The sequence below is a fragment of the Thermothelomyces heterothallicus genome (assembly GCF_042370625.1).
Source record: "Thermothelomyces heterothallicus CBS 202.75 unplaced genomic scaffold P884_scaffold_1, whole genome shotgun sequence".
Taxonomy (NCBI): domain Eukaryota; kingdom Fungi; phylum Ascomycota; class Sordariomycetes; order Sordariales; family Chaetomiaceae; genus Thermothelomyces; species Thermothelomyces heterothallicus.
Window position 1 is genome coordinate 2,529,217 of NW_027192562.1, and position 24,297 is coordinate 2,553,513.

Sequence of the window (24,297 nt, forward strand, 5' to 3'; positions counted from 1 at the left end):
CAGGACGAGACATATGGGACTCATGTTAGAGCAACGATTATCTCTATCACGCGGACGAAAAGAAATCGCGAATTCGGGAGCTTTAGATGAAGCTATAGACTACATGACGGAAAGCAGAACGGACCTAATGGTAGGAAGCTATAAGTACTCAATAGCTTACGGAAATAAGCACGATCGACGAAGCCGCTATTAGCCAAATAATCGGAAAGGTTAGCACTGACCTAGGAAACGGGTTAGGGCCCTTCGAGGGGCCCGAAAACTATTAACGCCTATATAACGGCAAGTGGTAGCGTAGTATAAGAGGAACTGGCGTAAGAGACCACTATATCGAGACCTCCCGGCAGAAACGTAGGAAATCGCTATAATCTTTAGACGACGACGGTAAGATAAGCGACTATAGATAACGGCACAATGGAAGTAGCACGAAATGCTTATACTAGTGGACAGTGGAGTAGAGATGAACCTGATTTCGCCGACACTTGTAAATTAGCTACGGATACCCTAGAGGATGAAACGGAAGTATAGTATAATCAAAGGGCTATTCCCGACGTAATAGGTACATAGGGAGACCGAACCGATCGACATTACTATAGCAGGAAAGACTATAGCAGTCGTATTTAGCATTATAGATATAGGCGACGACAAGGATATGATACTAGGACTACTATGGTATAAAGACTACGACCCGGACATTAGCTAGAAGAATGGTAGCCACCTATGACCCCAAACGGAGTCGCATTTGACCAGCGAGATAGGGAGCGCGTAAGGATCGCGAATAGATAATGCTCAAGGGAAGGCATATCCTACGGATCTACCACAAGAGATAGGTAGTGGTAGATAGACCACTACAGACTCTAGAAGAAGCGGTATAATAACACCGACGTTGCGATAGGAGGAACGAGCTAAACCGCCGATAGCTGTTCTCTCCGTTGACGAATACGGAGCACTGCAATTAGAGCAATGGATTAAGACAGGAGAAATCACTAGCATCGCCATAGATAGGACCAAATTCGCATACTATTAGAAAACCGAGAAACGAGACAAGACTAGGGAAGTACCGAGGGAGTACAAAGGACACCTAGCATTCGAACCGAAGCATCTAGAAAGATTACCGGAACATAGCCTATAGGATCACGAGATCAAGCTCAAGGAAGGAGTATGACTAAAGTTCTTTAAGATCTACTATATAAGCTAGACATAGAACGAAGAACTCAAGCAATATCTAGAGGAGAACCTTCGAAGAGGATATATCCGCCTGTCGACATCGCTAGTAGGCTACCTAATCCTGTTTATGCCTAAGAAAGATGGAAAGCTACGGTTATACGTCGACTATCGGTAACTTAACGAATAGACTGTAAAGAATCGATACCTATTACCGCTAATCTTATGGCTCCGAGATCAGTTAGCAGAAGCCTAATATTTTACACGTCTTAACTTGCCATCGGCCTATAACTATATATAGATTAAAGAAGGCGATAAGTGGAAAACGGCCTTTAGGATACCCTATAGCTACTACGAGTACCTTGTCATGCTATTTGGACTTATAAACACACCGGTAACGTTCTAAGCCCTAATTAATCAAGCTATCTAACCCTTTCTCGACAAATTTACGGTATATTATCTCAACGACATACTTATCTTCTCCAAGACGATAGACGAACACCAGAAGCACGTAAGAGTAGTACTAGACACATTACATACGTACAAGCTATCAGTTAACAAGGAAAAGAGCGAATTCCACGTTAGGAAGACGGTATTTTTAGGATACGAGATATCCCCAGGACAAATTTAGATAGAACCCTTAAAGGTTAAAGCCATCAAAGATTGGCTACGACTAACGTCAGTTACGGAAGTACGAAGTTTCATCGGGTTTACAAACTTCTACCGGATGTTTATTAGGAATTTTGGAGCGATCGTATAACCATTGCACGAGCTTACCAAGAAGAATGCTAAGTTCTAATGGGAAGAGCAACACGAGTAAGCATTTACGCAGATTCGCGACGCCATTACCGAGGATCTAGTGCTGGTACTGCCAGACCCTAAGAAGCCATTCGAGGTGGAAATGGACGCTTCAGACTACGCTATTGGAGGACAGTTAGGATAACGAGACGAGCAAGGGAAGCTATATCCTATAGCCTTCTTTTCAAAGAAGCTCGACGGACTACGTCTTAACTATCCAATCTATAACAAGGAACTACTTGCGATTGTCGAAGCTTTTAAGGAATAGTGACCATATCTTAGCGGCACGATCAAACCAATACAAGTATATATAGATCACAAGAATCTACGGTACTTTACGACGACAAAGGAGCTTAACGGACGACAAATACGATAGGCAGAATTCCTCGCGGAATTTAACTTCGAGATCCGCTATAAGAAAGGCAAAGAAAACGTACGAGCGGACGCTTTAAGCCGACGAACGGACCATACGGAAGGACGAACGGAAACAACGCCACCATTATTCAAGGAACGAATAGACGGAACGCTACATCACGAAACGTAGACACCTATGGAAGATGATCCACTCGACTTGTTCCTAGAATGTTACGTAATCTTACGAGAAGAAAGGATCGACGAGGCATAGTATCAAGCAGCACCCGGACCAGTAGTACCTAACGGAGTAGAAGAAAAAGATAGGAAGCTCTAATACCGAGGCAAAGTGTACATCTACGACAAAGATCAATAGCTACGAATGATTCGAGAACTCCACGAATCGAAACTCGGAGGACACAAAGGAGTCACAAAGACTGTCGTATAAGTCAAGAAACACTATGACTTTCCACAATTAACGGCACGAGTCAAGGAAGTCGTACGGAGCTACGATATCTACAATCGAAGCAAGATGGTATAACATAAGCCGTACGGGCTACTTTAGCTACTACTAATAGCTAATAAACTATAGAGTTTAGTTACAATAGACTTTATCACGAAACTGCTAGAATCTAAGGATATAGCTATAGGAGTAATCTATAATAGTATTCTTACTATAGTAGATTACCTGACTAAATAGGTATACTTCTTTCCCTATAAGGAGTCCTAGATAGCTAAACAGCTGGCAGACGTGATCTATCGGCAAGTTGTATTAGTATACGCTTGGCTATAAGAATAGATTACCGACAGAGACACCAAGTTCGTATCGAAGTTCTAGCAAGTGTTAATGTAACGATTAGGCGTTAATAGCAAACTGTCAACGGCATATCACCCGTAGACTAACGGACAAACGGAACGACTAAACCAAGTTGTCGAGCAATACCTCCGTTCCTACATTAACTACTAGTAGGATAACTAGGTTATACTATTACTAACAGCACAACTCGCTTACAATATAACGCCAACGGAAACGACCAAAGTCACACCGTTCTTTACGAACTACGGATACGAAGCAGACCTTAGGTAAGGACCAGAGGTCACAGTGCCAAGAGCAGCAGTCAAAGCAGAGCAGATACACGTACTATACGAGAAACTCAAAAAGGAACTCGAGTTTGTCAGAACCAGAATGAAGAACTACTATGATAAACACAGGCTTGAGGGACCTCGCCTAGAGAGGGGAGACAAAGTCTATCTAATCGTACGAAACCTACGAACCAAACGACCAAGTACGAAGCTAGACTTTAAGAAGGTTAGACCCTTCGTTATTAAAGAACGAATTTCGACATCTAACTACCGACTATCGTTACCATCATCTATACAACTACAGACAGATGTTTTTTATATTTCACTTCTCGAACCAGCGCCAAAGAACGCCAAAATCGCTATAAACATCGAAGCGGAAGACGAAGAGGAAGAATAGGACGTCGAAGAAATTCTAGATTCACGTATCATCAACAGGGAACTGTAGTATCTAGTCAAATGGCTTGATTTTAGATTAGAAGATAACTTATAGGAACTAGTCAAGAACCTAAACTGCCCTAAGAAACTCGAGCGGTTCCATCGGCAGAACCCGGATCGGCCAAAGACGAACCTAGGGCAAAATCAAAGATGGCACCCTAGTTAACAACGTCAACACCACCGTTAAGCTATACGTCCAGAACGGCCTCCGATTCCTATTACTCTACCGCCTCCAATTCGTCTAGATTCGACAAACCCCACGTAACCATGTCTGCCCCCTTTTCCACCAAAAACTCTCGTTACTCATAAACCTGAGTCAAACGGGCCAACGCCTCAGAAGCTTTACGTTAGTATTCTCGTAGTAAGGCTTCGGCCTCTTTTTCTTTAGCCTTTAAACGACGTTACTTACATATAATATGATCTACTACACTACAATTAGCGACGTACCTCCATAAGGGAACGAGAACCTACAAGAAGAAACTAGAACGCCGGAACCATTACAAGCACGACCCTAACACACACAAGCCTTACAGCGACAAGATTTTTTAATCATTTTGCACACTCGGTTATACTCTACGTAATGGGAACACGCCATCACTACGAACCCATGATCGGAAATAAACTAAGCTAGACGCTCACGACAAATAGATACTTAGGACCTACATACGTTAGACGGCATAGTTAATAGCGTAAAGGACAACAAGGAACTAAGGAGAAAAACACGTACAAGGACCGCGAGGGATATTAGCGCTATTTGAAACGGCCAAAAGAGGGCTTTCGGGTTAAAAGCCTCGAAGGAGGGGCATCGTGTCACGGAAATATGCATGCAGATGCCGCCTAGGCCACCGGCACAGACAGACCAATCAAGCCGAAGGAACGGAAGGGCCAATCACAACATGAGAAGCGCTATGATCACTACGCTCACCAGTGATCAGGGTGATCACCACTATACGATCACTCACGATCACCGTGATCGGGAGTGATCACCAAGGTTATATATATATGTAGATAGTCACTCGTTCTGGTAGACTCTAGAGTTCACCAGTGATAGCAACGTAACACGCATTCCTCACATCACAGTACTCCTAACAGCATCGCACTACTGTGAAGAGACAACTCTGTTGTTGTGAACCTTTTGGCTTTACCGAATCCCTCAGACGACTTGTACACTTGTCCTGCATCGTTTACCTTCGTCTGAACCCTTTCAGAAGAAGTCTGAGTCGGGTTCGTCATACCGAACTCTTTAGCGATGGATCGAATTGAACTGTTACTATTATGGTATTTAGCAAGCGTATCCTATAAATCCTGCTAGGTATACTCCATTTTGACTATTTAATATACTGACGAAGTTTGAAGTGGTAGAGTTGTAAATTGAAGAAGTTGTGGTTGATTGAAGTGGTTAGGTTGAAGAAGCGGTGTGGTATGTGTATGTGGCCCAAATGGGGGGTGGCCCAAAAACAGGGGTCCCGACTTATTAACTTAGCCCTTTCAGGACCCGGCACTTGTATGGTCTTGTGGCTGAGAAGCGATCTCCAAGGCCCGGGAGGAGCATTGTCTCGTAGGACCTGGTTTCTGGTGGTGCAATCCATCACGTAGTATGTAAGTAGGGACCTTATATACGTGCTACGTTGGAAGGCAAGACCGATGTTCAACGTGGCCACACGCAAGAACACCTAGGTATGCATTGCCGCCTTGGAGTCGATTGTTTGGCTAAGCGGGTCAATCTTGGGCAGCATAGATCGTATCGCGGATGCGTTTGCTCCGTATTAGTAGAAAATTGGATCAGAAAATGGAAATGGCCCACGCTATGCTGCCTCTGTCCCCTCCTAATTATCCTCATGTACAATTACTCAGGTAGGGACTTATCTGTGTTCGGTATTTGGACTTGGCTCCGCTGGGCAAGGTCCTCAATCAACGTGACGCGCTCTCTTCACGGGCGTAATTGCCTAGGTAGTTACTTCTTGAAGACCTCGCAGAAAATGACAACGTCCTGTTGCTGTAATTATATGCTCGAGTGTCACAGCTTTGGCTCAGTTGATCGTGTGTCACTCGCGCGGTTGTATTGTAATTACTGTACCAGACCCTGCAGCGCTTTGTTGCCCGAGATGTCCACAAAGGTTCTCATGTCGTTAAATTTCGGAGGAGAGAGCATCAATAATAGAGCAAACAGGACAACCCCTCCAGTACTTTTCGAGTTCGATTGCCGAAAACAATAATTTTAATTATTGAGGCGATCCAGATATGCCCTGTGCAGATGGTCAGTAAACTCATGTTTAACCTCAACCATCTAATAGACTTGGCCGGACGAACATGTCGGTTGGAGCAGCGTTGCTAACGCACAGCTGACCAGACCCAAAAATCGTGGTGGTCAGGCCAAGTGGTATTTGGTCAGGTCAAGCTTCGGGGGTTTCCGCTCGATCAATCTGTTGATCTCCTCCCCATTACCTCTCTTGGACTATATAATGTCATTTCTAAGATCCTCCTAGCACGTACGACCATACCCAGCAGAAAGCACGGCATCCCGTCCGCTCTGCCCTAGTTAAGCTGCTGAGGGCCCGAGTAGTAGTTGGGTCGGTGACGACCAGCGAATTCCGGGTGTTGTACGTTATCGGTTTTATTTTTATTACCTTTTCGGGCTCGGTCGGCCTCGAGATACAACTTCGCCTATGTAACATTGGATTATTATAAAAAATGCCTGGACTCGGCAACCTGAGTTTGCACAAACTATATTTTCGTCTTTGGTCCTCCCTGGTTCTAGAAGACGATGTTTAATTATTCTATGTTGTTTGACATGATCTATCTGATAGATACTCCACATCGCGGCTTTTGTCATGGTCGGCGGCCTTGAGTTCGTGATGTGTTCTCAAAGTCCCTTAATTAGAGCAGTTGGTTCAAATATATCAGCTTTCACCGTACCGGCTTAATAGTCAAACATCTCACAAATACAGAGACATATCTAGCTCACTTCGAACAACATTCTTAATTCTCTGCGTTCGTCAATTAGGTAACTTCAGGTAATCACGCCCTGGCGTCTCCCCCCAAATATGTGCTTTTACGGTCACGCAAATGATGAAAGACGCTACATTCAAGAAACTATCGGAAGTGAACGCCTCGGTGTCCGGGCCGTTCGAATAGTGGTAGCTGTCCGCTTCTCCTCGGTCGCCTTTTTTTGAGAGGCTGTCGTCGAGCAAGAGCAGGGCCTCCTTATGGCAGTCCGCTACGGCCGTCTTTCGGACTTCTGGTTCGAGGCAGAGAGCATCGACTAATTACAGAACCAGCAGATCGTGTCAACTGAAGCCTTGCGCGAGCCACCGTCTCCACCTTCTGGCGGATGCTCTGGCACCATTCTACTACCATTCTTCGGTCCTTCCCTGTTCTTCTCGGAACTTCCGCACAGAAAGAAGCGTTGCGAGAGCGACGCCCAACGACCAGACATCGACGAGGGCCATGTTAGGCGCCCACCGCTTCCTCCCAATGATAAAAATCAAAAACAGCTTGATTAATAGCTTATACCCTTCTTCTGTTCCATAGCGGAGTCTTTTCCTGAGAATGGATGACCTGACAATTCAAGCGGCTAATTATCTAGCAGGTTCAACAAGATGAAGGCGTCGTAGTAACGAGTCCCCGTCTTCGATATTACATGTGCCATCCAGCTCAACTTGGCAATACGAATGATGTTGTGGGCTCAGATAGATCCCTTCCCGAAATGGAAGGCAACAAATATAGTACTGATATAATAAGTATAGTTGTTGTTGGGCTGCGCTGACATCTGACAATCTCCAGCCGCAGAGATTTGATGGCTGAGCAAACTTGGCCACCGGTGTCCCAATGAGATCACCCGAGGCAGACTGCCAAGCGGCGCACCACAGGAAATGTGAGTAAACCAGTGAGTGGTGGCTGGCTGCGAGCAATGTGGGGTCATGCTCCTGCAACAGTACCCAAGGCAGGCACCATACCTCACCTTGAGTAGGTATGCTAGGGACTCATTGGACGCCTCATAGGCATAAATGACGTAGTATTTCGCTGCAAGTTGACCGTCGTGCATGAGCTACATGTAATTACATCTGCATTTTTGATTGTACATGTACATGCTGTTCAGGGATAATTATTGAGATATTCCAGCAACACATTCAAAGCTGTTGGGAGCAAAGTCTCATGGTTGGTAAGTAGTTAGTGTGAAGGGGTATAGGAGGCACGCGCGGATAATTCTGGAGCAACTAGGGATTGAGCGGTGACCAAGAAGTCGGGTTGTGGGCACACTGAACTCGACCTTAATTACCGTCTCCTGTCTTCCCCTTCTCTTCTAGCTCCCCTCCCAGCACCCGTTACCCTTCGTTTCCCCGCTCGTGGCTGATCTGAGCTGCAGTCCCGAGGGGCCACGGAGGTTGTGTATTCGCTGTTGTTGCTTTTTCTCGGCGGGAAGTGCGGCGAACGCCACTTTACTTCCCCGCCTCCAGCTCTCCCTAAGTTTTGCTCGCTGGGGCACCGGGGCCCGTTGGGCTCAGACAAAGGGTGTCATCCGGTGGCAATGCCTAAGGGGCTTGCGAAACTTGGCTTCTGCGAGAAGCCTCTTAAGGAATAAATAGGGGGAAAAAGGGGGGGGGGGGGGGGGGGGGGAGAGAGAGAGAGAGAGATAATTACACGCCCCCTCCTAGTCGATAGACCTCGAAAGATCACCGCAATGCATTTTACGACTCCTTGTGCTGTACAGCGAGATGCAGGATGTCGATCTGGGGCCAATTCAGGAAGTATAAAGCGAAATTTGAGATAGTGTTACACAATGAAGACATTAGTCTCGCATCAGAGCCCAACAAGCGGAAAGGGTAATATCATAGCGTCCCGGCGGCGACCTTGCTCTTAAAGACACGCCAGATTCTTCGCCTATAAAGAGAGTGCGAAGGCCAAGGTACTGGTTACTCCTTGAGACTTAAAGTTTTAAAGCATTGTCCAACAGCTGGCTCATCTCCTCCTCAAATTCTTCGATATCACTACTTCGTAGCCGTACTCTTCCTTGGGTTTACCACCAACTGCATCATGGCTACCGACGCACCCCCCTCCTACGACTCTATCATCAGCAAGGTTGATAACAATATCAAAGAGAACCCGACCGTCGAGGGACTAAAGAGGGCCCTCGACAGCCTCAATGATAAAGAGAAGGCTATTCTTGCCGCCCGCGAGCACGAGCCCATCGAGCTTGATCCGGAACAGCTGAAGCAATTCAATCAGGGCTTTTCCGAGGGTTTCTCCCAGGTACAGGACCACCTCGAGTGGAAAGCGGCCAATTGCGCCGAGCAGTGCAAGAAGGTTGCTACCGACTTCCTGAACATTACCGACAAGCTCTCGTCCATCTCGTCTCTCGATGACTCGGAAGAATCCCAGAAGTTGGTCTCCGACTTCAAGAGTCTCGAAAAGGTGTGGATAACTTCCTCCCCTGCCCGCGCTTGACGGCATGAGATGACGAGCCCTCTTCTTGTGCTGACGTGCCTCACCCTGTCCCTTGCCTTACGGCAGCGCTACCGCGACCTCCTAGACTCGAGCCGCCTGTCTGCGATCAAGGTAGCCCAGCAGGCCGACGGTGCGTCGCCCGGAACACCTTTTGTTGTGACCTTCGACCCCCCCCCCCCCCTTTTTTTTTTTTGGGCTGACTCCTGTCGATGTAGAGTTCGACACCGTCGTCATAAAGATTGCCGCCGACGACCAGATCCCCCTGGAAAGAAGGAAGCAGAAGATCGGCGACTTCATCAAGGTACCGTGCCTTCCGTCCCTCCTTCCTGTACATCTGCTCAACAAGAGCTGACGCGGGCGGGCTACTACAGGAAGCCGAAGACCTCGAGAAGGAAGCCCAGGGAATCCACGACAGCTTCAGCAACTTCGTGACCGACATATATGAATACACCGGCAGGTTCGATGGCTGGGCACAAAAGAAGGAGGGCAGCCTGAACGATAAGATCACACAGCTGAATAAAGACATCCAAGACCTCAAGAAGGAAATCTCGAAAATCAACACGGCCATGATCGCCATAGGCGCTGTTGCCGGCTTCGCCCTGCCAGCTCTCGCCGTCGGGGCCGCAGTCGCGGGGCCATTTGCGCCTCTCGTCATTGGCATCGCCGTCTTTGCCGCCGTGGGAACGGTCGCGTCTGTCACGGCCCTGGCCTTCAAGAAGAGCTGTGCGTCTCTCTGCTTGGGGGGGAAACCCCCTCCTCCCTCGACACACCTTTACCTAGCGTAGTTTTGCTGACTGACGCGGGCCGGGTAATTATATTAGCGCTTGACCACGAGATCGAAGCCAAGGAAGACGAGAAGAAGAAGGCCCAAGAGCAGCTCGGTAAGATCCAGAAGACGCGGACGGACCTCAAGGACCTCGGCAAGTCGCTAGATGACGACGTCAACCACATCGTCGGCGTCATCAACACTGCCTGGAAGTACTGCCAGGCGGACGCCGTCGAGATCAGCCGCTGGCTCGAGCAGGGGCAGGAGGACGCCGACCTCCCCCCGTACATGGCCATTCAGCTCGGCAAAGCCGACGGCATCTGTACGCACCCCCCTCTCCTTACCCTCGGAGCAGAACTTCCCAACATCGTGTTGTGGGCGGCGTCATAGTTGACGATGCTGACCGCATTTATTAGATTCCGTTGTGGGCAAGTACCTCCGCAAGTACGCGGATGCTTTGGCCAATACCGGTGGCTCCTCCTTTTAACTATCTCACCCAAGGGTAGTAAGTAAGGTAGTAAGAAAAAAAGTGTGACTAGAGCACGTCGAAATGTTGAATAATTAGCGACGTGTTAGCCGAGACTCAAGAAACGGGAGTGGATTCCAGGTGCCGGAGCAGGCTCAGATGGAAAAAAAAAAAAATCGACACCTCAATTCAATCCTTTGCTTTTCGGGACATAACCCTCTGGATCGCGTGTTCCCTGTGTCGGGTGATTGAAATGTGACCCGAGTCTGCTATAATCATAATTAGTGACTTTGGTCGAGTCGCTTACCTAAATACCTACCTAATAGGTACCCCAAATCCAAAATCACCAAAACCGGGCCCGACTGCGCGGTCGAGCCACTAATTAATTAGCTCGTCTGCCAAGCTCAACGCGTTTGGGGCGGCTCGTCGGCCGAGACCTTCCACTAGCGGGCTGCAGCAGAAAGAACGGAAGCCTGTGATCCATTCTTTGTGTTGCTATGGATTAATACGACTGGCTCACGGCTTGAGGAAGCGATGTGAAGGAGATGGTGGGGCGGTGAGGAATCTGGCACTGTTGTCGCATCGCTATGAGAGAGCACTTGTCTAGTTATCACTTCTCAGACTGGGGCTAAGACGAGGTGCGGTTGGTCAGATCAGACATGAATAATATTGGGTGGGAAGGGGATTCGCTCAGCTCCCCCAGTACTTGTAGTGAACTAAATGCCGAGATGTGTTGAAGTCTCACCGGTTCGGTTCTTGCCCACGTCGAGTGTGTGTGTAGGTACCTAGGTACGGTACACACGAAGCAGTCTAGTCTGCCGTACAACAAGTAGCTAATAATTATTCCACTCCTCCCTTATTTAATTTCCCGGCACCTGGCAGGACAGCTAGGCCGCTATCGTGACCGTAAGCTTCTGCGCGCTGACTTTCCCATCCCGCAGGCCACCCAGGCCGCGTATCACGGCCTCGGGCCATTCCTCTCGGCCCTCCGGGGCCACCACCTTCACGGGGTGGTTCTTGAGCGCGCCCGAGCGCAGGAGCGCCTCTGCCAGGGGATACCAGATGCGCGCAAAGGCACGGGCCGACGGGTCCGCCGGCTGGCTGTAGCCCTCGCCGAGCTGGAGGTCGCGGCCGAACATGACGGGGCCCATGACCCAGGTAGGCTTGACGACCCTGCGCAGCGCCGCCACGCTGTCCGGGTACTTCTCGAGGGCGACGTACCGGCCGCCGGCGCGGCCCAGGGCGGCGTAGCACAGCGCCGCCGACTGCGCGGTCCCGATGCAGTCGAGCGCGTACCACAGCGCCAACTTGGTGTACTGCTTGATGTCGTCCGCGCACGTCTCGACGTTGTAGTCGAACGTTGCCGCCGCTCCGTACGCCGTCACCAAGCCCGCGTTTCGCGCCGAGCAGGTCGCGATGGGGATGTATCCAGCCCTGTGTGTGTACGGACCGTCAGTCAGTCGATGGGCAGCCGCGGCGCGGAAGAAGCTGGGGAATGAGAACGAGGGTATGGTATGATAGGGTAGGGTAGGTAGTAGGGGGAGGGCTTACAGCCGGAGAATTTGCAGCGCCATGGTGCCGCAGGCAGTGCTTCCTCCGTACACGAGCACCACCTTCTGGAGATCTTGCTTGGCCAGCTGGGCGCTGCTGCTGCTCGACCCCCCGCCATAACCACCGCCGTGCGCAGCGCCGAGAACACTCGGAGGGCCGGCGGCACCATCCGCGGCGGCAGCACCACCACCATGTCGTCCCTGCAGCAGCAGCGCCGCCTTCTTCTTCAACCCGCCCATGTCCAGGCCCATCTTGCCGTCGCCGAACAGGCAGAGGGCGACGGAGCCGTGCACGCTGCCGCCGACCGACGCGGCCGTCTCCCAGTCCCAGCCGTCCGGCAGGCGGCACAGCATGACCGGGTCCGCCTCGACGTACTCGGCGAAGGCGCCCCAGGCGGGCGCGCCCGGGTTGCTGCCGTAGACGACGCCCAAGACGCGGTCGCCGGGCGCCCAGCGGCGGGGGATGCCGGCGCAGGCGGCCGCGTCGCCGGGCTCGTCGTTGGCGCGCGCCCCGACCGCGACCACCTCGCCCGCGAAGTCGCACCCGGCCGTCAGCCCGCCCGTCCTGACCCGCGCCGGCGTCTTGTGGTCGGTCGGGTTGAGCGCCACCGCGCGCACGCGGACCAGGACCGAGGTGGGCCCGCACGCCGGCACGGCTCGGTCGCGCGCGACGGCGTGCCGGCCCTCGGCCGTCGTGATGACGGCTGTCTGGGTCGTCGGGAGGGGTGGGAGGTCTTGGAGGCTGCCCATTTTGTTGCTGACTTTTTGTGTTTGTTTGCTTTTTCTTTCTTTCTTTCCTTATTTTTTTTCTCCTTCTCGTATTTGTTGAAGAAGAAGGTTGGGTTGTGTTTGGGTTCTGAGAAGGTAGGTACCTCTTTGCTTGCTTGCCGAGAGAGTCGACTCGACCTGGTGGGATCAGGACCGATCTGATGAAATCATGTGTTCGACCACAGCATGATGAGGGGAGAGAGTCTCAGACCGACGATGCCTGGTCACCATCACCAGGTTAAGATCGCCAGCCCCGGGTCGACGGCGTGCCGCTCATTGTCACACAATCTCGCGGGTCCGATCACGGCCCCGGGCCGCTGGGAGGGATTTCGGTGTGCGCGAAGTTTCCGTGTCGGGATCCGCTTACGGGGCGCAGCGGGACCGGGGCCGGCCCGATGAGACTTCGGTCACTTCCTCCGGCCCCACAAGCAATGAACTCGGCCGGGCCTTGGCAGAATTGCGTGGGATTGCCCGATGGGGCAGGTGGAGCACCCGGTTTCGGTCTGGCTGTCTGGTTGCGAGTGCGAAGAAGAAGAATGAGAAAAATCGAAGAGAGAAACCCGGAAAGCAAAATGATTGAGAGAAAAAAAGGTCGAAAAGCGTGGAAGCAGCCGTAAGGTAGGAGAATCTCAGCCATCTACTTCCCAGTTTCGGTGTTCTCGCCAGCTGTACATGTACATCAAGGCCCCTGGATAGGCGATTCAATCCATACAAATCAAGACAAACCCGCACTCTTCAACCCCCACAAGGAACATTCAAAGGTAATATGGTCAAGATAAACTTCTAATCTAGGGTCGAAAAGTATAGTAGATATCATTGTTCAATGTAATTAATTATATCGGGGAGCTAGAAAATTTGAATACGATGCAAATAAGGTACGGATCATGATTCACTGCTTTTTTATCTCTTTTTTACTTTTATTGTCCTCGTATTCTCAATGGTGACTTCCTATAGATCGGAACCTAATGTAATAGTGGCCCAAATAGAGGGGTGGCCCAAATTCAGGGGGGCTGAACTTAGTACTTACACCCTGTTGCCAACACAGCATCGCTGAATCAGTGATAAACACCGGCAAAAGGCCATGAGGAAACTAAGATACACAAGACAACCGGTGATTCGGCCATGGGCAAAGTTCGATCCACTTCAATAGGAGTCATGTCCCTGAGAGTTTTGTTTGAATCCCATGCCATATGAACTTCTCAAATACCGAGGTATAGGACAGTTCTATCTTGAAGAATTGCCATCTGATGTCTTACTCCTTTGTGAACCGATTGAACCGGCCTCGGTTCGAAGACCATGATGAGCAGCCATTTTCGGCGTGCATGTCTTATCCTCGGTAACTTGGGTCACTCCTCTTGCCCAACAGTGGACCTATTAATTATTTGATGCTAAGCTCGATTCTTGTAAGATGCAGAAATCTAGCAATGCGACCATTCTATTACAATCCTGTACCTTCATCAATTAACCCATATTATCCCGATTGCCCAGTCTAGGAATGCTAAAAAATGCCCTCATTTCCGGTGAATTTCTGGTATCGATCTGTTTTCAAAGAAACAAGCCACAAAATAGGCGATGGGGGGTGGGGAGGGGGAGAAGCCTGTGAAAACGAGACAGTAGGCATATACTTCCTGCCTCGTGTTGAAGGGTATCTTGGGGTGAGGGAGGAGTGTAGAGAGGGTGCGAAGAAGGGTTAATTAAACCCGAAGGGTCGTACTGTGCGCGCCGGGAGGACAGACGCTCATGCGCTCAGCTCGGCCCTCTTGGCTCCATCCGCCTTGCTCTCTTCTCCATCCTTGTTCTCCCCCCCGTTCTTGGCCTTCTCCTCATCCTCCTCCTCCTTCTTCTTTTCCTCGATTCCGAACTTTGTGTTCAGCTTGGACCGCAGAGTCACCTCCTTCTCGAGCCAGACCAACAGCCAGCCAAGCCCGGCAAAGGCAGTGCCCACGTACCAGACAATCTTGATCGACTGTCATACCGTCAGCACGAAAATGCGTAGGCAGAAAAAGGGGTTCCGGAAAAGCAACTCACGGAGGTGAAGATGTCGATAACCTCGGAGCGAGAGGCCGGGTCCCGGATGCTGTCGAGGAATTCCTGCGTGGCGAATTGGTACGCCTTGCCGCCGGTGAGGTATCCAACCAGGCTCTGGTCGGTCAGCGAGGCGGCCGCCTTCTTGGCCACCTCGTTGTCGAAGATAGCCGCGGGAATAGTCACGCCCCAGACGGTCGAGAAGGCGCGGACGAAGGTCCAGACTCCGGTAGAGGCGGCGACCAGGCTCTCGTCAAGCGGCGCCTGCATGGCCGGCAGGAGGATGGCAATCATCAGGCCGGAACCGATGGCGCAGAGAAGCTGGAAGCAAGCCCACGCGGCGGTGCTCGAGTTCCGGTCGAGAATGCTGAACAGACCGAACGAGACGGTGACGATGGCCATGCCGATGAGGTGCAACGGCTTGTAGCGGCCGAACTTGGAGAGGAGAATGCCGCCGATGATGGCAAAGGGGAACAGGCCGGCGAAGAGCGGCAGGGCGTCGACGCCGGACCAGAAGGCCGACTTGGCCTTCACGCCCTGGAAGTAGATGGGCATGAAGTAGAAGGCCCAGTAGGTACAGAGGGTCGTCAGGAACGTGACGGCGAGGACGGTAGCGGCCGTGCGCTCCACGATAGCGCCTCGAGGCAGCGAGGGGTTCTTGGCGAGAGTCCACTCGTAGGCCAGGAAGAGGCCCATGCCGACGAAGCCGAGGACGAGGGGCACGATGACGTTGGCGGATTTCCACGGGTAGACGGCGCCACCCCAGGTGACGCCGATGAGAACCGAAACGGTGGCGGCGATGAAGATGGCATTGCCGATGAAGTCGATGCGCTTGAGCTTCTCAACCCAGGTCCCTCCCGGCGGGGTGGCGACGCGCAGGAAGAAGAACAAGGCAACGAGCGAAGCTGTCACAGTCCCATGTCAGTCCGTCTGGCTCTCCCACACTGACTGGGGCACCCGGGGAAAAAAGGGGGGGAGGAGGCAGACGTACTTCCACCAATGGGCAGGTTGATGTAGAAGACCCAACGCCAGGTGCTGCGCTCGGTCAGAAGACCGCCGAGGAACGGTCCGAGGGCAGCACCGACGGCGGAGACCATCTGGACGATGGCCATATACTTGCCTCGCTCACGAAGGGGGACCAAGTCGGTGAGGACAATGTTGATCATCAAGGCGATACCACCACCGCCGAGACCCTGACTAAGAATAAGAAGAACAAGAAGACCGGGTTAGCGACATGGTTAACCCGAATCGGTAAGCGAATGAATGCCAAGACTTCCCGACTTACACGACACGGCCGCCAATCAGCATGGCCGGCGAGTTGGCACCGCCGCAGATGCCGCTGCCCAGAGTGAACATGGCAACCGAGATCAAGGTCAGCCAGCGGCGGCCGAACAGGTTGGCGGCCTGGGCCATGAGCGGCAGCATCACCATGGTGGCGAGGAAGTAGCCGTTGGGGACCCAGATGAAGCTGCTGTCGCCGCCGAGCTCGGCGCTGATGGTGGGCAGGGCGCTGGTGATGATGGTACCCTCGATGGACGAGCACAGGGCCGTGAACGCCAGCGAGGCCACGATGCCCCAGAAGCGCAGCGAGTGGCTCGTCTTGGGAGGAGGAGCGTCGCCCGCCTCGTCGCCCTTCTTGGCGGCCGCCTCGCTGCTCTCTGCTGCTGACCCGGTACCAGTACCCGCCCCCTCTGACATGGCCTCCCGGTCGTCGGATGCCGGGGCAGTCTCCCGCGGCGTGCCGTTAGGTGGGTCTGCGGGTGGCATTCTTGGCTGTATTTTTGGCTGTATTTTTGGCTGTATTTTTTTTTTTTTTTTGCTGTATTCTTGGCTGTGTCTGCTATAATTGTAGAGCGGTTGGGTGACTGACGGAAAGGACGAAGGGACTCGAGTGCTTCTGTTCTTCTTGGCCGACTGGGACGAGACGGGCAAGCCAAGAAAGGTAAGCTAACGCTTCGGAGTCTTGGAAGCTGGGGCGATTACGTGCCACGCCAGAGTCGAGAACCGCTTGTGTAGTCTTAGAAAGGGAGAAAAGCTGTCAGAGAGAGCCATGAACCGGAGGAATTTAGACAGAGTTGGCTGCTCCTTTCGGTCATTTTCGGCCACTTTCGGCCATTTACGGTGACTTTCGGTGACTTCCGGCTACTTTTACACGGTACGCATTGGAAGAGCTTCCCCCCCCCCCCCAATTGGCTTCAAATCTTGTTTTGCCGCCTACGACACAATGCCTCTTGTCTCGTTGCACGTGGGTCGATTTGCTCATCGCCTTTTTTTCGGGCTCGATGGGGCCCTCTACAGTCCTGGCGGTATGGATTACGGATTACACTGTACGGCTGACATTGAAGGGGGCCCGATCATGTCTTTTGTAAGCCGGTTTAAACTAGCTAATGAATTAATTAGACCTGAGCCTTGGAGGGCCGGCACCGACAATTACTTACGGCAGCGTTCCGGCCGGTCGAGGTCGTCACACTCTCCGTGACCGACCGACCACGGTGAGTTAATGGGACCGGATGGTTGGGCGCGCAATCCTGGCCTGCGATCATTTTGTACATACTCGTACGAATCGGTATGCTGCGGTGCTGCGGTGCTGCGGTGCTGCCATGATCCCATACTCGTCGTCTCAGTTATTGCTGCTACTGCTTGCTCCCTTAATGCTCTGCCTCTCCCCCTCCTCCCTGAGAAGCACTGTTGAGTACCTTAATGAGGGAGGGCATAATTAATTACACTCTCGTTGACCCACGCTTCGCGCTTTGAAAGTCAACCATAATTAATTACCCCGTGATACAACTGCCGTCAAACCGGAGCAGTAATACGCATTCTCCATTCTCACTGCGATGTATCCATTCTTCACATACTCGCCCAACCGCCATTACTTCGAATACAAATGGTACAACCTCGAGCTGCTGCGGCTGCTGGGCGCCGCACCATACGGGGGTTGCGACGCTGCCGAGTTCCTCGAGCTTGTCGCCTCGCTCATTCCCAACGATGCCGACGACTGGAACCGCAAATTCTTGGCCCTGGCTGAGAGGACGCAGTCGTGGGCCGAGGAGATGCAGAAAAACGGGCACCTCTCGGCCGCCAGGGGCGCTTTCCTGCGCGCCAGCAACTACTTCCGCTGCGCGCAGTACCTATTTCCGATCATGCCCGCCGAAGAGCAGCCCTACTTTCTGTCCCTCTACCACCGCAGCATCTCCAACTTCGAGCAGGCCACCAAGCTGATGGAGCACGACGTACGCCGTGTCCGCATCCCGTTCCAGCCGCCCGAGTACCGCGCACCGCTCCTCCGACTTCCCGGATGGCTGCACCTCCCCGCCCCGTCTCGGCGTCTCAAGGGCCGCAAGACGCCCGTCCTCGTCTGCATCGGCGGCGCCGACTCCACCCAGGAGGAGCTCTACTTCCTCCACGTCGCCGAAGGCCCAGGGCTGGGCTACGCCGTCCTGACATTCGACGGCCCGGGTCAGGGGCTCGTCCTGCGAGAGGACGGCGTGCCCCTGCGGCCCGACGGCGAGATCGTCGTGGAGGCGGTCCTGGACTTCCTCGCCTCGTACGCCGAGGAGCACCCCGAGGCCGACCTCGACCTCGACGCCGTCGCGGTCACGGGCCAGTCCCTGGGCGGGTACCTGGCGCTGCGCGGGGCCGCGGACGCGCGCGTCAAGGCCTGCGTCGCCGTCGACCCCGTGTACGACTTCTACGACCTCGCCATGTCGCGCATGCCGCGGTGGTTCATGTGGCCGTGGGAGCGCAACTACATGGGCGACGGCTTCGTCGACTTCGCCGTCCGCGAGCACGCCAAGCTCGACGTCGCCACCAGGTACACCTTCGCCCAGGGCTGCCACATGTTCGGCAGCTCCAACCCGGCCCAGATGATCCGCGACATGAAGCAGTACACCTTCCGCCTCGACAAGACCATCACGGCCGGCAACAACAAGAACCGCGGGCGCGCCAACCGGGACTACCTCGAGTGGGTCCGTTGCCCCGTCCTGGTGACGGGCGCCGCCGGAGACCCGAAGCTGTTCCTGGCCGAGATGAGCACGTCGGCCATCATGAGAAACCTGGTCAACGTGCCCGAGGGCCAGAAGGAGCTCTGGGTTCCCAAGGCCTGGTCCGAGGGCGGCGCCCAGGCAAAGTCCGGCGCCTGGCCGCTGCTGCAGTACCGGACTTTCAAGTTCTTGGACGAGAAGCTGGGCATCCAGCGGCCATCGAGCCCCAAGAGGGTGTACGAGAACGGATATGAAAACGGGTACACAAACGGCTTCGTCAAGAACGGGTACGAAAACGGCTTTGTGACAAACGGCTATCACTGAAGGCTGGTTGGTTGATCTTGGGGTTGTTGGTCCGCCGGGGGGGGGGGGGGAGGCGGTCGATCTCAGCAGTGGTGAGATAATTACAGCAGTTTTTTTTTTTTTTTTCATTTCATCATGTTGTTCGGGTTTCTCGTAGTAATCGGTAGTTAGATGAACGGGTTCTCTCATACCATATTAACCGCGTGGGCTTGTCGGTCGACCGAAATCGTGAAGTGCGCCACCGAGATGTTGCCAGCACGTGCCTGTATTAATTACTTACCCTACCTACCTAAGCACCCTTCTTGCTTCACCTTAAACACCAGATATGTATGTACAATACAGTACATACACCTCGATACAAAGGCTCACAATATTGGGCCCAGACATAGGTGCTTACTGTGTGGAGCATGTGGTGCCATAGAGCTTAGAAACGTTCTCAGGTTGTCGGTCACGGACCTGAGTAGCCAGACAAGTGGTTAAAAAGGTGTTGAATGTGCTGTCCCCCTTAATGTGAAGCGTAAAGTCGGTCCCCCTGGATTTGGGCCACCGCCCTTTGGACCACTAATTAACCCTCACGACGGAAACCAATGTTTGTCATGATTTGGTCAGATTTGGAGTCTTAAACTCATTCATTACATGCCAGTCCTGGGCCACGCAGTATCTTGGCCATTTCCTACTGCATCCTCCTAGGTAGGTAGTAAGGTGCGTAACAATTTTGATGGTCTGGCTAGCTCCGCTCAATCCTTTCACTCTTCTCCTTCCATCCACGCCGAAAGACTTGCTTCTGATATGCGGACAGACATTGGTTGTCGTACCACGCACTCGACAATGACATCCTCAAACCGGCCCGCAACTACCTAGCTAGGTATGTAGGTTAAGCCTGGAGGTGCCCGACGACGTTCACGCGAACGCCGGGATTTTCGGGCAAGACGCCGACGAACAGGTCCTGCACCATGGTGACGTCGTGCTCGGTCGTGCCGGGAGCGATCCTCATGTCCACCGTGCCGACCAGGGCGGCGATGGTGAGGTAGAGCTCCGCCCAGGCCAGGTTGATGCCGACGCACATGCGGGTGCCCTTGCCGAAGGGGACCAGGTAGCGCTGGGCGTCGGTCGGCTTGCCGTCGTCGGTCCAGTACCGGTCCGGGTCGAACTCGGCCGCGTTCGGGTAGATGGACTCGTCCGTGTGGACCAGGTAGGACGACTGGCCGAAGGTGGTGCCGCGCGGGATGGTGTACCGGCGCCCGTCGAAGGGGCTGTGGTACTCGAGGTCCTCCTCCGGCGCGATGCGCACCAGCCGGCCGGCGACGCCGTGGGCCAGGCGCGTGCCCTCGTGGATGACGCAGGTCAGGTAGCGCAGCTGCTCCAGCTGGGCGACGGTCGGCAGCGGGGAGGTCGGGGTCGGCATCAGGGTGCGGATCTCGTCGAGCACGCGCGCCCGGATGTGCGCCTTGGTCAGGAGGTGGTAGAAGATGACGGTCAGGGTGCGGCTGGTGGTGTCGAAGCCGGCCGCGATCAGCGTCATGCCGTCCGCCTGCAGCCGCTTCTCCGTCTTCTCGTGCTCGGGCAGGACGTCGCTCCGCATCATCGAGTGGAGCACCGTTCTCGAGTCGGCATCGTCCGTCCGCGAGTACTTGCCGCTGGCGAGGTCGCGGATCGCCTCGTTCCGCGCCTCGGAGGACAGCCGGTCGGCGATGTCGAGGAACTCGGCCGTGGTGGACACGAGGCCGCTCCATTTGAGAGCCCACCTCGGCAGCTTGATCACCGTGCGGGCCAGGGTCGGAAATGTGCGAGCAAAGGGGTTGATCTTGACGCCGACCCCCATCAGCTTGTTCATCTCGCGCCCGAGGTCTGGGCGGTCAAGCGCTCCGAAGCATCGGTTGAAGCAGTACTGCGTGATGATGTCTGATGATTAAAGAAGCGCATGGTTAATTAAATAATTAATACCTAGGCACTCTGGAACTCTTTTCTCTTCCGGGGCTCTCTCTCCTCAACCGTTCCGTTCCCGGGTGTTGGCTTGCTTACCCAGCGCCATTCCACCGAAGGCGTCCTTGAGATTGACCGGGGCACCGCCGGCGCGTTCCAGAAGCCTCTGCCGTAGGAGTAGGACTTTCTCCCTCACTCTCGGCTCCAGCTCCTGGACCTTGCGCTTGCTGAAGTAGGTGCCCAGCCCGGCCTTCCGGAGCCGATGATGGTCGTGGTCGAGCGTGATGAACATGCTCTGGTCGCCCACGGCCCCGAGGCCATGCATCCAGTACCAGATCGGGCTCTTGTTGCGCTTGTGTGTTGAGGAACCGTACATCTCCTTGTAGAACTTGGCATCGTTGACGTGGACCTCGTCCGGTCCGATGCGCACGATGGGGCCATACTTTCTGTGGAGCTCCTCGAGTTTGAAGATGAATTGACCCTGGTGGGGGAAGAAGTCGTAGTACGACTGGTAGTAGTACGTGAGAGCAGCAAGCTTCGGCCCGGGGATGTGGGAGATGCGGTGGAAGAAGAGTCGATGAATCGTGATCGTCACCAGGTAGATGACAAAGGACGCACCAACCGCGATGGACAGGGCCAACACGGCCGGGCGTTCGAGCCCAAAGATGGAAAAGGTTGTCATCTCAGTCATAACAGCTTAGACTGGCAAAGGGAAGGGGGTAGATCCTAGGTCGGGTGCTGTACCTAACCTGAGTTCCTCGTCGCCCATGAGGACAGTTAAGGCGGATCTATTGAGCTTTGTGTATTTTTTTTTTTTTTTTTTGTGTGTGTGTGTGTGTGTGTGTGTGTGTGTTGTGTTTGTCAGGCACTGGCCGTCGCCGTAACCACCGCTCGCGATGTCGGCCGGCACTAATTAGAGTATCCCCACTAACACCGGAAGAAGCCCGAGCGAGATCCCATTCGCCGGATCCGCCTACCGAAACCAATCACAAATGTGACCGAAGAGTTCGGGAGCGGCTCCGATCTCCGTTACGGCCCCACTCGCCCCGATTAATTAATGCCTACGGATACCCGAATTGGAAATCCCGCTGTTTGGGGATTTTCGGAATGGATATCCGCGCAGCAGCGGGCACCGGAGTGTTCCAGACTTGCCATATTGACACATGCCCGGTGCCATGTTCCCACAATGGCCTGATCTCGGCCAGGTGAGAAAGCTGCTAATTACCTATCTGCCATCATACCATCTCAACAGCGGTCGAAGACCAAGGGGGGGAAAAAAAATGACCAAAATCTTTGCTACCGGTGTCACCGGGTATCTCGGCGGGGATGCCGTTTATGCGATCCTGCAGGCACACCCGGAGTACGAGATCTCATGCCTGGTGCGAGACAAGACGAAGGGTGCTCTCGTCTCGGAAGCCCATCCAAGCCTCAGGATCGTTTACGGAAGCCTGGACGATGGCGACCTTCTAGAGGAGGAAGCGGCCAACAGCGACATTGTATGCAGTAGGTTAACCGACGGCGTCCGTCCTGTCCCGGTCCCGGTGCTGATAACTAACTGATGGAATTGCACGCATCCAGACTTTGCCCATGCAACCCACGAGCCATCGGTGCAGGCCCTGGCAAGAGGGCTGGCGCGGCGCACGCGCCCCGGGCCCGGCTTCTTGATCCACACCATGGGCAGCGGGACCGTGATCTACGACGACGTCGTCAAAGGCCGGTACGGCCAGGGCGGCGACAAGGTCTTCAACGACCTCGAGGGACTGGCCGAAGTGCTTTCGGTGCCCGACTTTGCCAAGGCCCGCGGCGCCGAGAACGCGGTACGACAAGTCGGCATCCAGCTTCCCAACCGGGTCAAGACCGCCGTCGTCAGCACCGGCTCGGCTTACGGCAGAGGCAGGGGCATCCTCAAGTACCGCCCCACCGCGATCCACGAGCTGGTAAGGGCTACTCTCGAGCGAAAGCGCGCCATCGTCGTGGGCGAGGGCAAGTCCGCCTGGACGAACGTCCATGTACACGATCTCTCCGAGTTGTACCTCAAGTTGGTCGAGCACGCTGCTGCTGGGGGAGAAGGGGCTGGGACCGGGCCGGCCGTCTGGGGCGGTCCGGAAGGCTTCTATTTTGCCGAGGGCGGAGAGCATGTCTGGGGCGAGCTGGCACGGTCCATCTCGGCCGAGGCAGCTGCTCAGGGGTTCCTGACTCGGGTGGAGGAACCCGAGTCCATTGAGCCGACCGAGGCGTCCAAGATCATGCCGATGGGCCAGTTCTTCTGGGGATGCAACGCTCGAGTGGAGGGAAGGCGGGCGAGGCAAGCACTGAACTGGCAGCCACACCACGCCTCGCTCAAGGAGGAAATCAAGTCTATTATTGCAACTGAAGCTAAGAAGCTCGGCCTTGTGTAGTTGGCAGATAATTATCTACCCACCTCAGGAAGTCATGCGTGCTACAGAAGTATGTTTTATTGGACGTATCCATGGACATATTATAATTATATCTTTTCAGTACCATCCCTTAGCCTTGTTCTCATGAGCCGTGATTTCACCCCCCCCCCCCTTGACGTCTTAAATACTTCATAGTCACGGAGTTGAAGAGATGAATAGGCTAAGGACATGGCGTAAGACGGTGTTTGGTACCGATGCAAAGTGATAGAGGTCTAGTTATAGTAGTCAAAATAGTTCAAAAGATCGATGTCTTCTATCAACGTTTGCTAGCCCTATAGTTCTATATAAGAAGAAGATAGGCACAAAGAGCCCACCATTTGCAGGCATCCACAGGGCTTACTAATCTAACCTTACATAATAGACGTGTCTATAGACACGTACTATATCAAGTCCCCTGCCTAGAAAAGAAAACGTAGTACCCGCACTATAGGCTCCAAATAGCTCCTAAATTAAGCTTTCTTTCTATATAAATATCCCTATTACAAATAGTGGTATTATACCACTATTATAGTATCTTATATATCGTTCTAGTCTGTACTCGTTCTATATAGGCGTTTTCTAGCCGTGCCTACCTCTGGGCGAGTCTTTGATATAGCTTTTCTACCCGTGCCCGCCTCCGGGCGAGTCTTTAATACGGCTTTTCTAGCTGTGCCTGCCTCTGGGCGAGTCTTTAATATGGCTTTTCTAGCTACGCCTGCCTCCGGGTGAGTCCTTGAGGCGGTTAGTTACCCTCCTTGATAAGCCTAGTATTCGTTTACTATCTTATATATATAGTATAGCTAGAAGTTAGTTTTCTAGATATTAT

At 53.3% G+C, this 24,297-nt stretch overlaps 6 protein-coding genes across 6 annotated transcripts; 3 read left to right on the plus strand and 3 right to left on the minus strand.

Annotated features, from left to right (window-relative positions):
- Positions 1-8,862: 8,862 nt before the first annotated feature.
- On the plus strand, positions 8,863-10,526 carry P884DRAFT_274335 (general substrate transporter-like protein; the record flags this gene model as incomplete). The annotated part of the gene is made up of 4 exons (XM_069442705.1): positions 8,863-9,240; positions 9,645-9,996; positions 10,095-10,361; positions 10,456-10,526. 4 exons carry the CDS (start codon positions 8,863-8,865, stop codon positions 10,524-10,526), a joined length of 1,068 nt encoding a protein of 355 aa, XP_069302074.1.
- Positions 10,527-11,392: 866 nt separating this feature from the next.
- P884DRAFT_190027 (alcohol dehydrogenase-like protein) lies at positions 11,393-12,805 on the minus strand (the record flags this gene model as incomplete). The annotated part of the gene is made up of 3 exons (XM_069437484.1): positions 11,393-11,939; positions 12,057-12,149; positions 12,288-12,805. 3 exons carry the CDS (start codon positions 12,803-12,805, stop codon positions 11,393-11,395), a joined length of 1,158 nt encoding a protein of 385 aa, XP_069302075.1.
- A 1,756-nt stretch (positions 12,806-14,561) lies between these two features.
- Positions 14,562-16,546, minus strand: P884DRAFT_190927 (general substrate transporter; the record flags this gene model as incomplete). The annotated part of the gene is made up of 4 exons (XM_069437554.1): positions 14,562-14,789; positions 14,852-15,753; positions 15,840-16,045; positions 16,134-16,546. 4 exons carry the CDS (start codon positions 16,544-16,546, stop codon positions 14,562-14,564), a joined length of 1,749 nt encoding a protein of 582 aa, XP_069302076.1.
- A 1,136-nt stretch (positions 16,547-17,682) lies between these two features.
- P884DRAFT_274338 (Alpha/Beta hydrolase protein) lies at positions 17,683-19,152 on the plus strand (the record flags this gene model as incomplete). The annotated part of the gene is made up of 1 exon (XM_069442706.1): positions 17,683-19,152. The coding sequence occupies one exon, from the start codon at positions 17,683-17,685 to the stop codon at positions 19,150-19,152; it is 1,470 nt and encodes a 489-aa protein (XP_069302077.1).
- Positions 19,153-20,005: 853 nt separating this feature from the next.
- P884DRAFT_296151 (cytochrome P450-like protein) lies at positions 20,006-21,736 on the minus strand (the record flags this gene model as incomplete). The annotated part of the gene is made up of 2 exons (XM_069444392.1): positions 20,006-21,033; positions 21,154-21,736. The coding sequence occupies 2 exons, from the start codon at positions 21,734-21,736 to the stop codon at positions 20,006-20,008; spliced, it is 1,611 nt and encodes a 536-aa protein (XP_069302078.1).
- Positions 21,737-22,334: 598 nt separating this feature from the next.
- On the plus strand, positions 22,335-23,453 carry P884DRAFT_266288 (uncharacterized protein; the record flags this gene model as incomplete). The annotated part of the gene is made up of 2 exons (XM_069442018.1): positions 22,335-22,557; positions 22,633-23,453. 2 exons carry the CDS (start codon positions 22,335-22,337, stop codon positions 23,451-23,453), a joined length of 1,044 nt encoding a protein of 347 aa, XP_069302079.1.
- Positions 23,454-24,297: the final 844 nt, after the last annotated feature.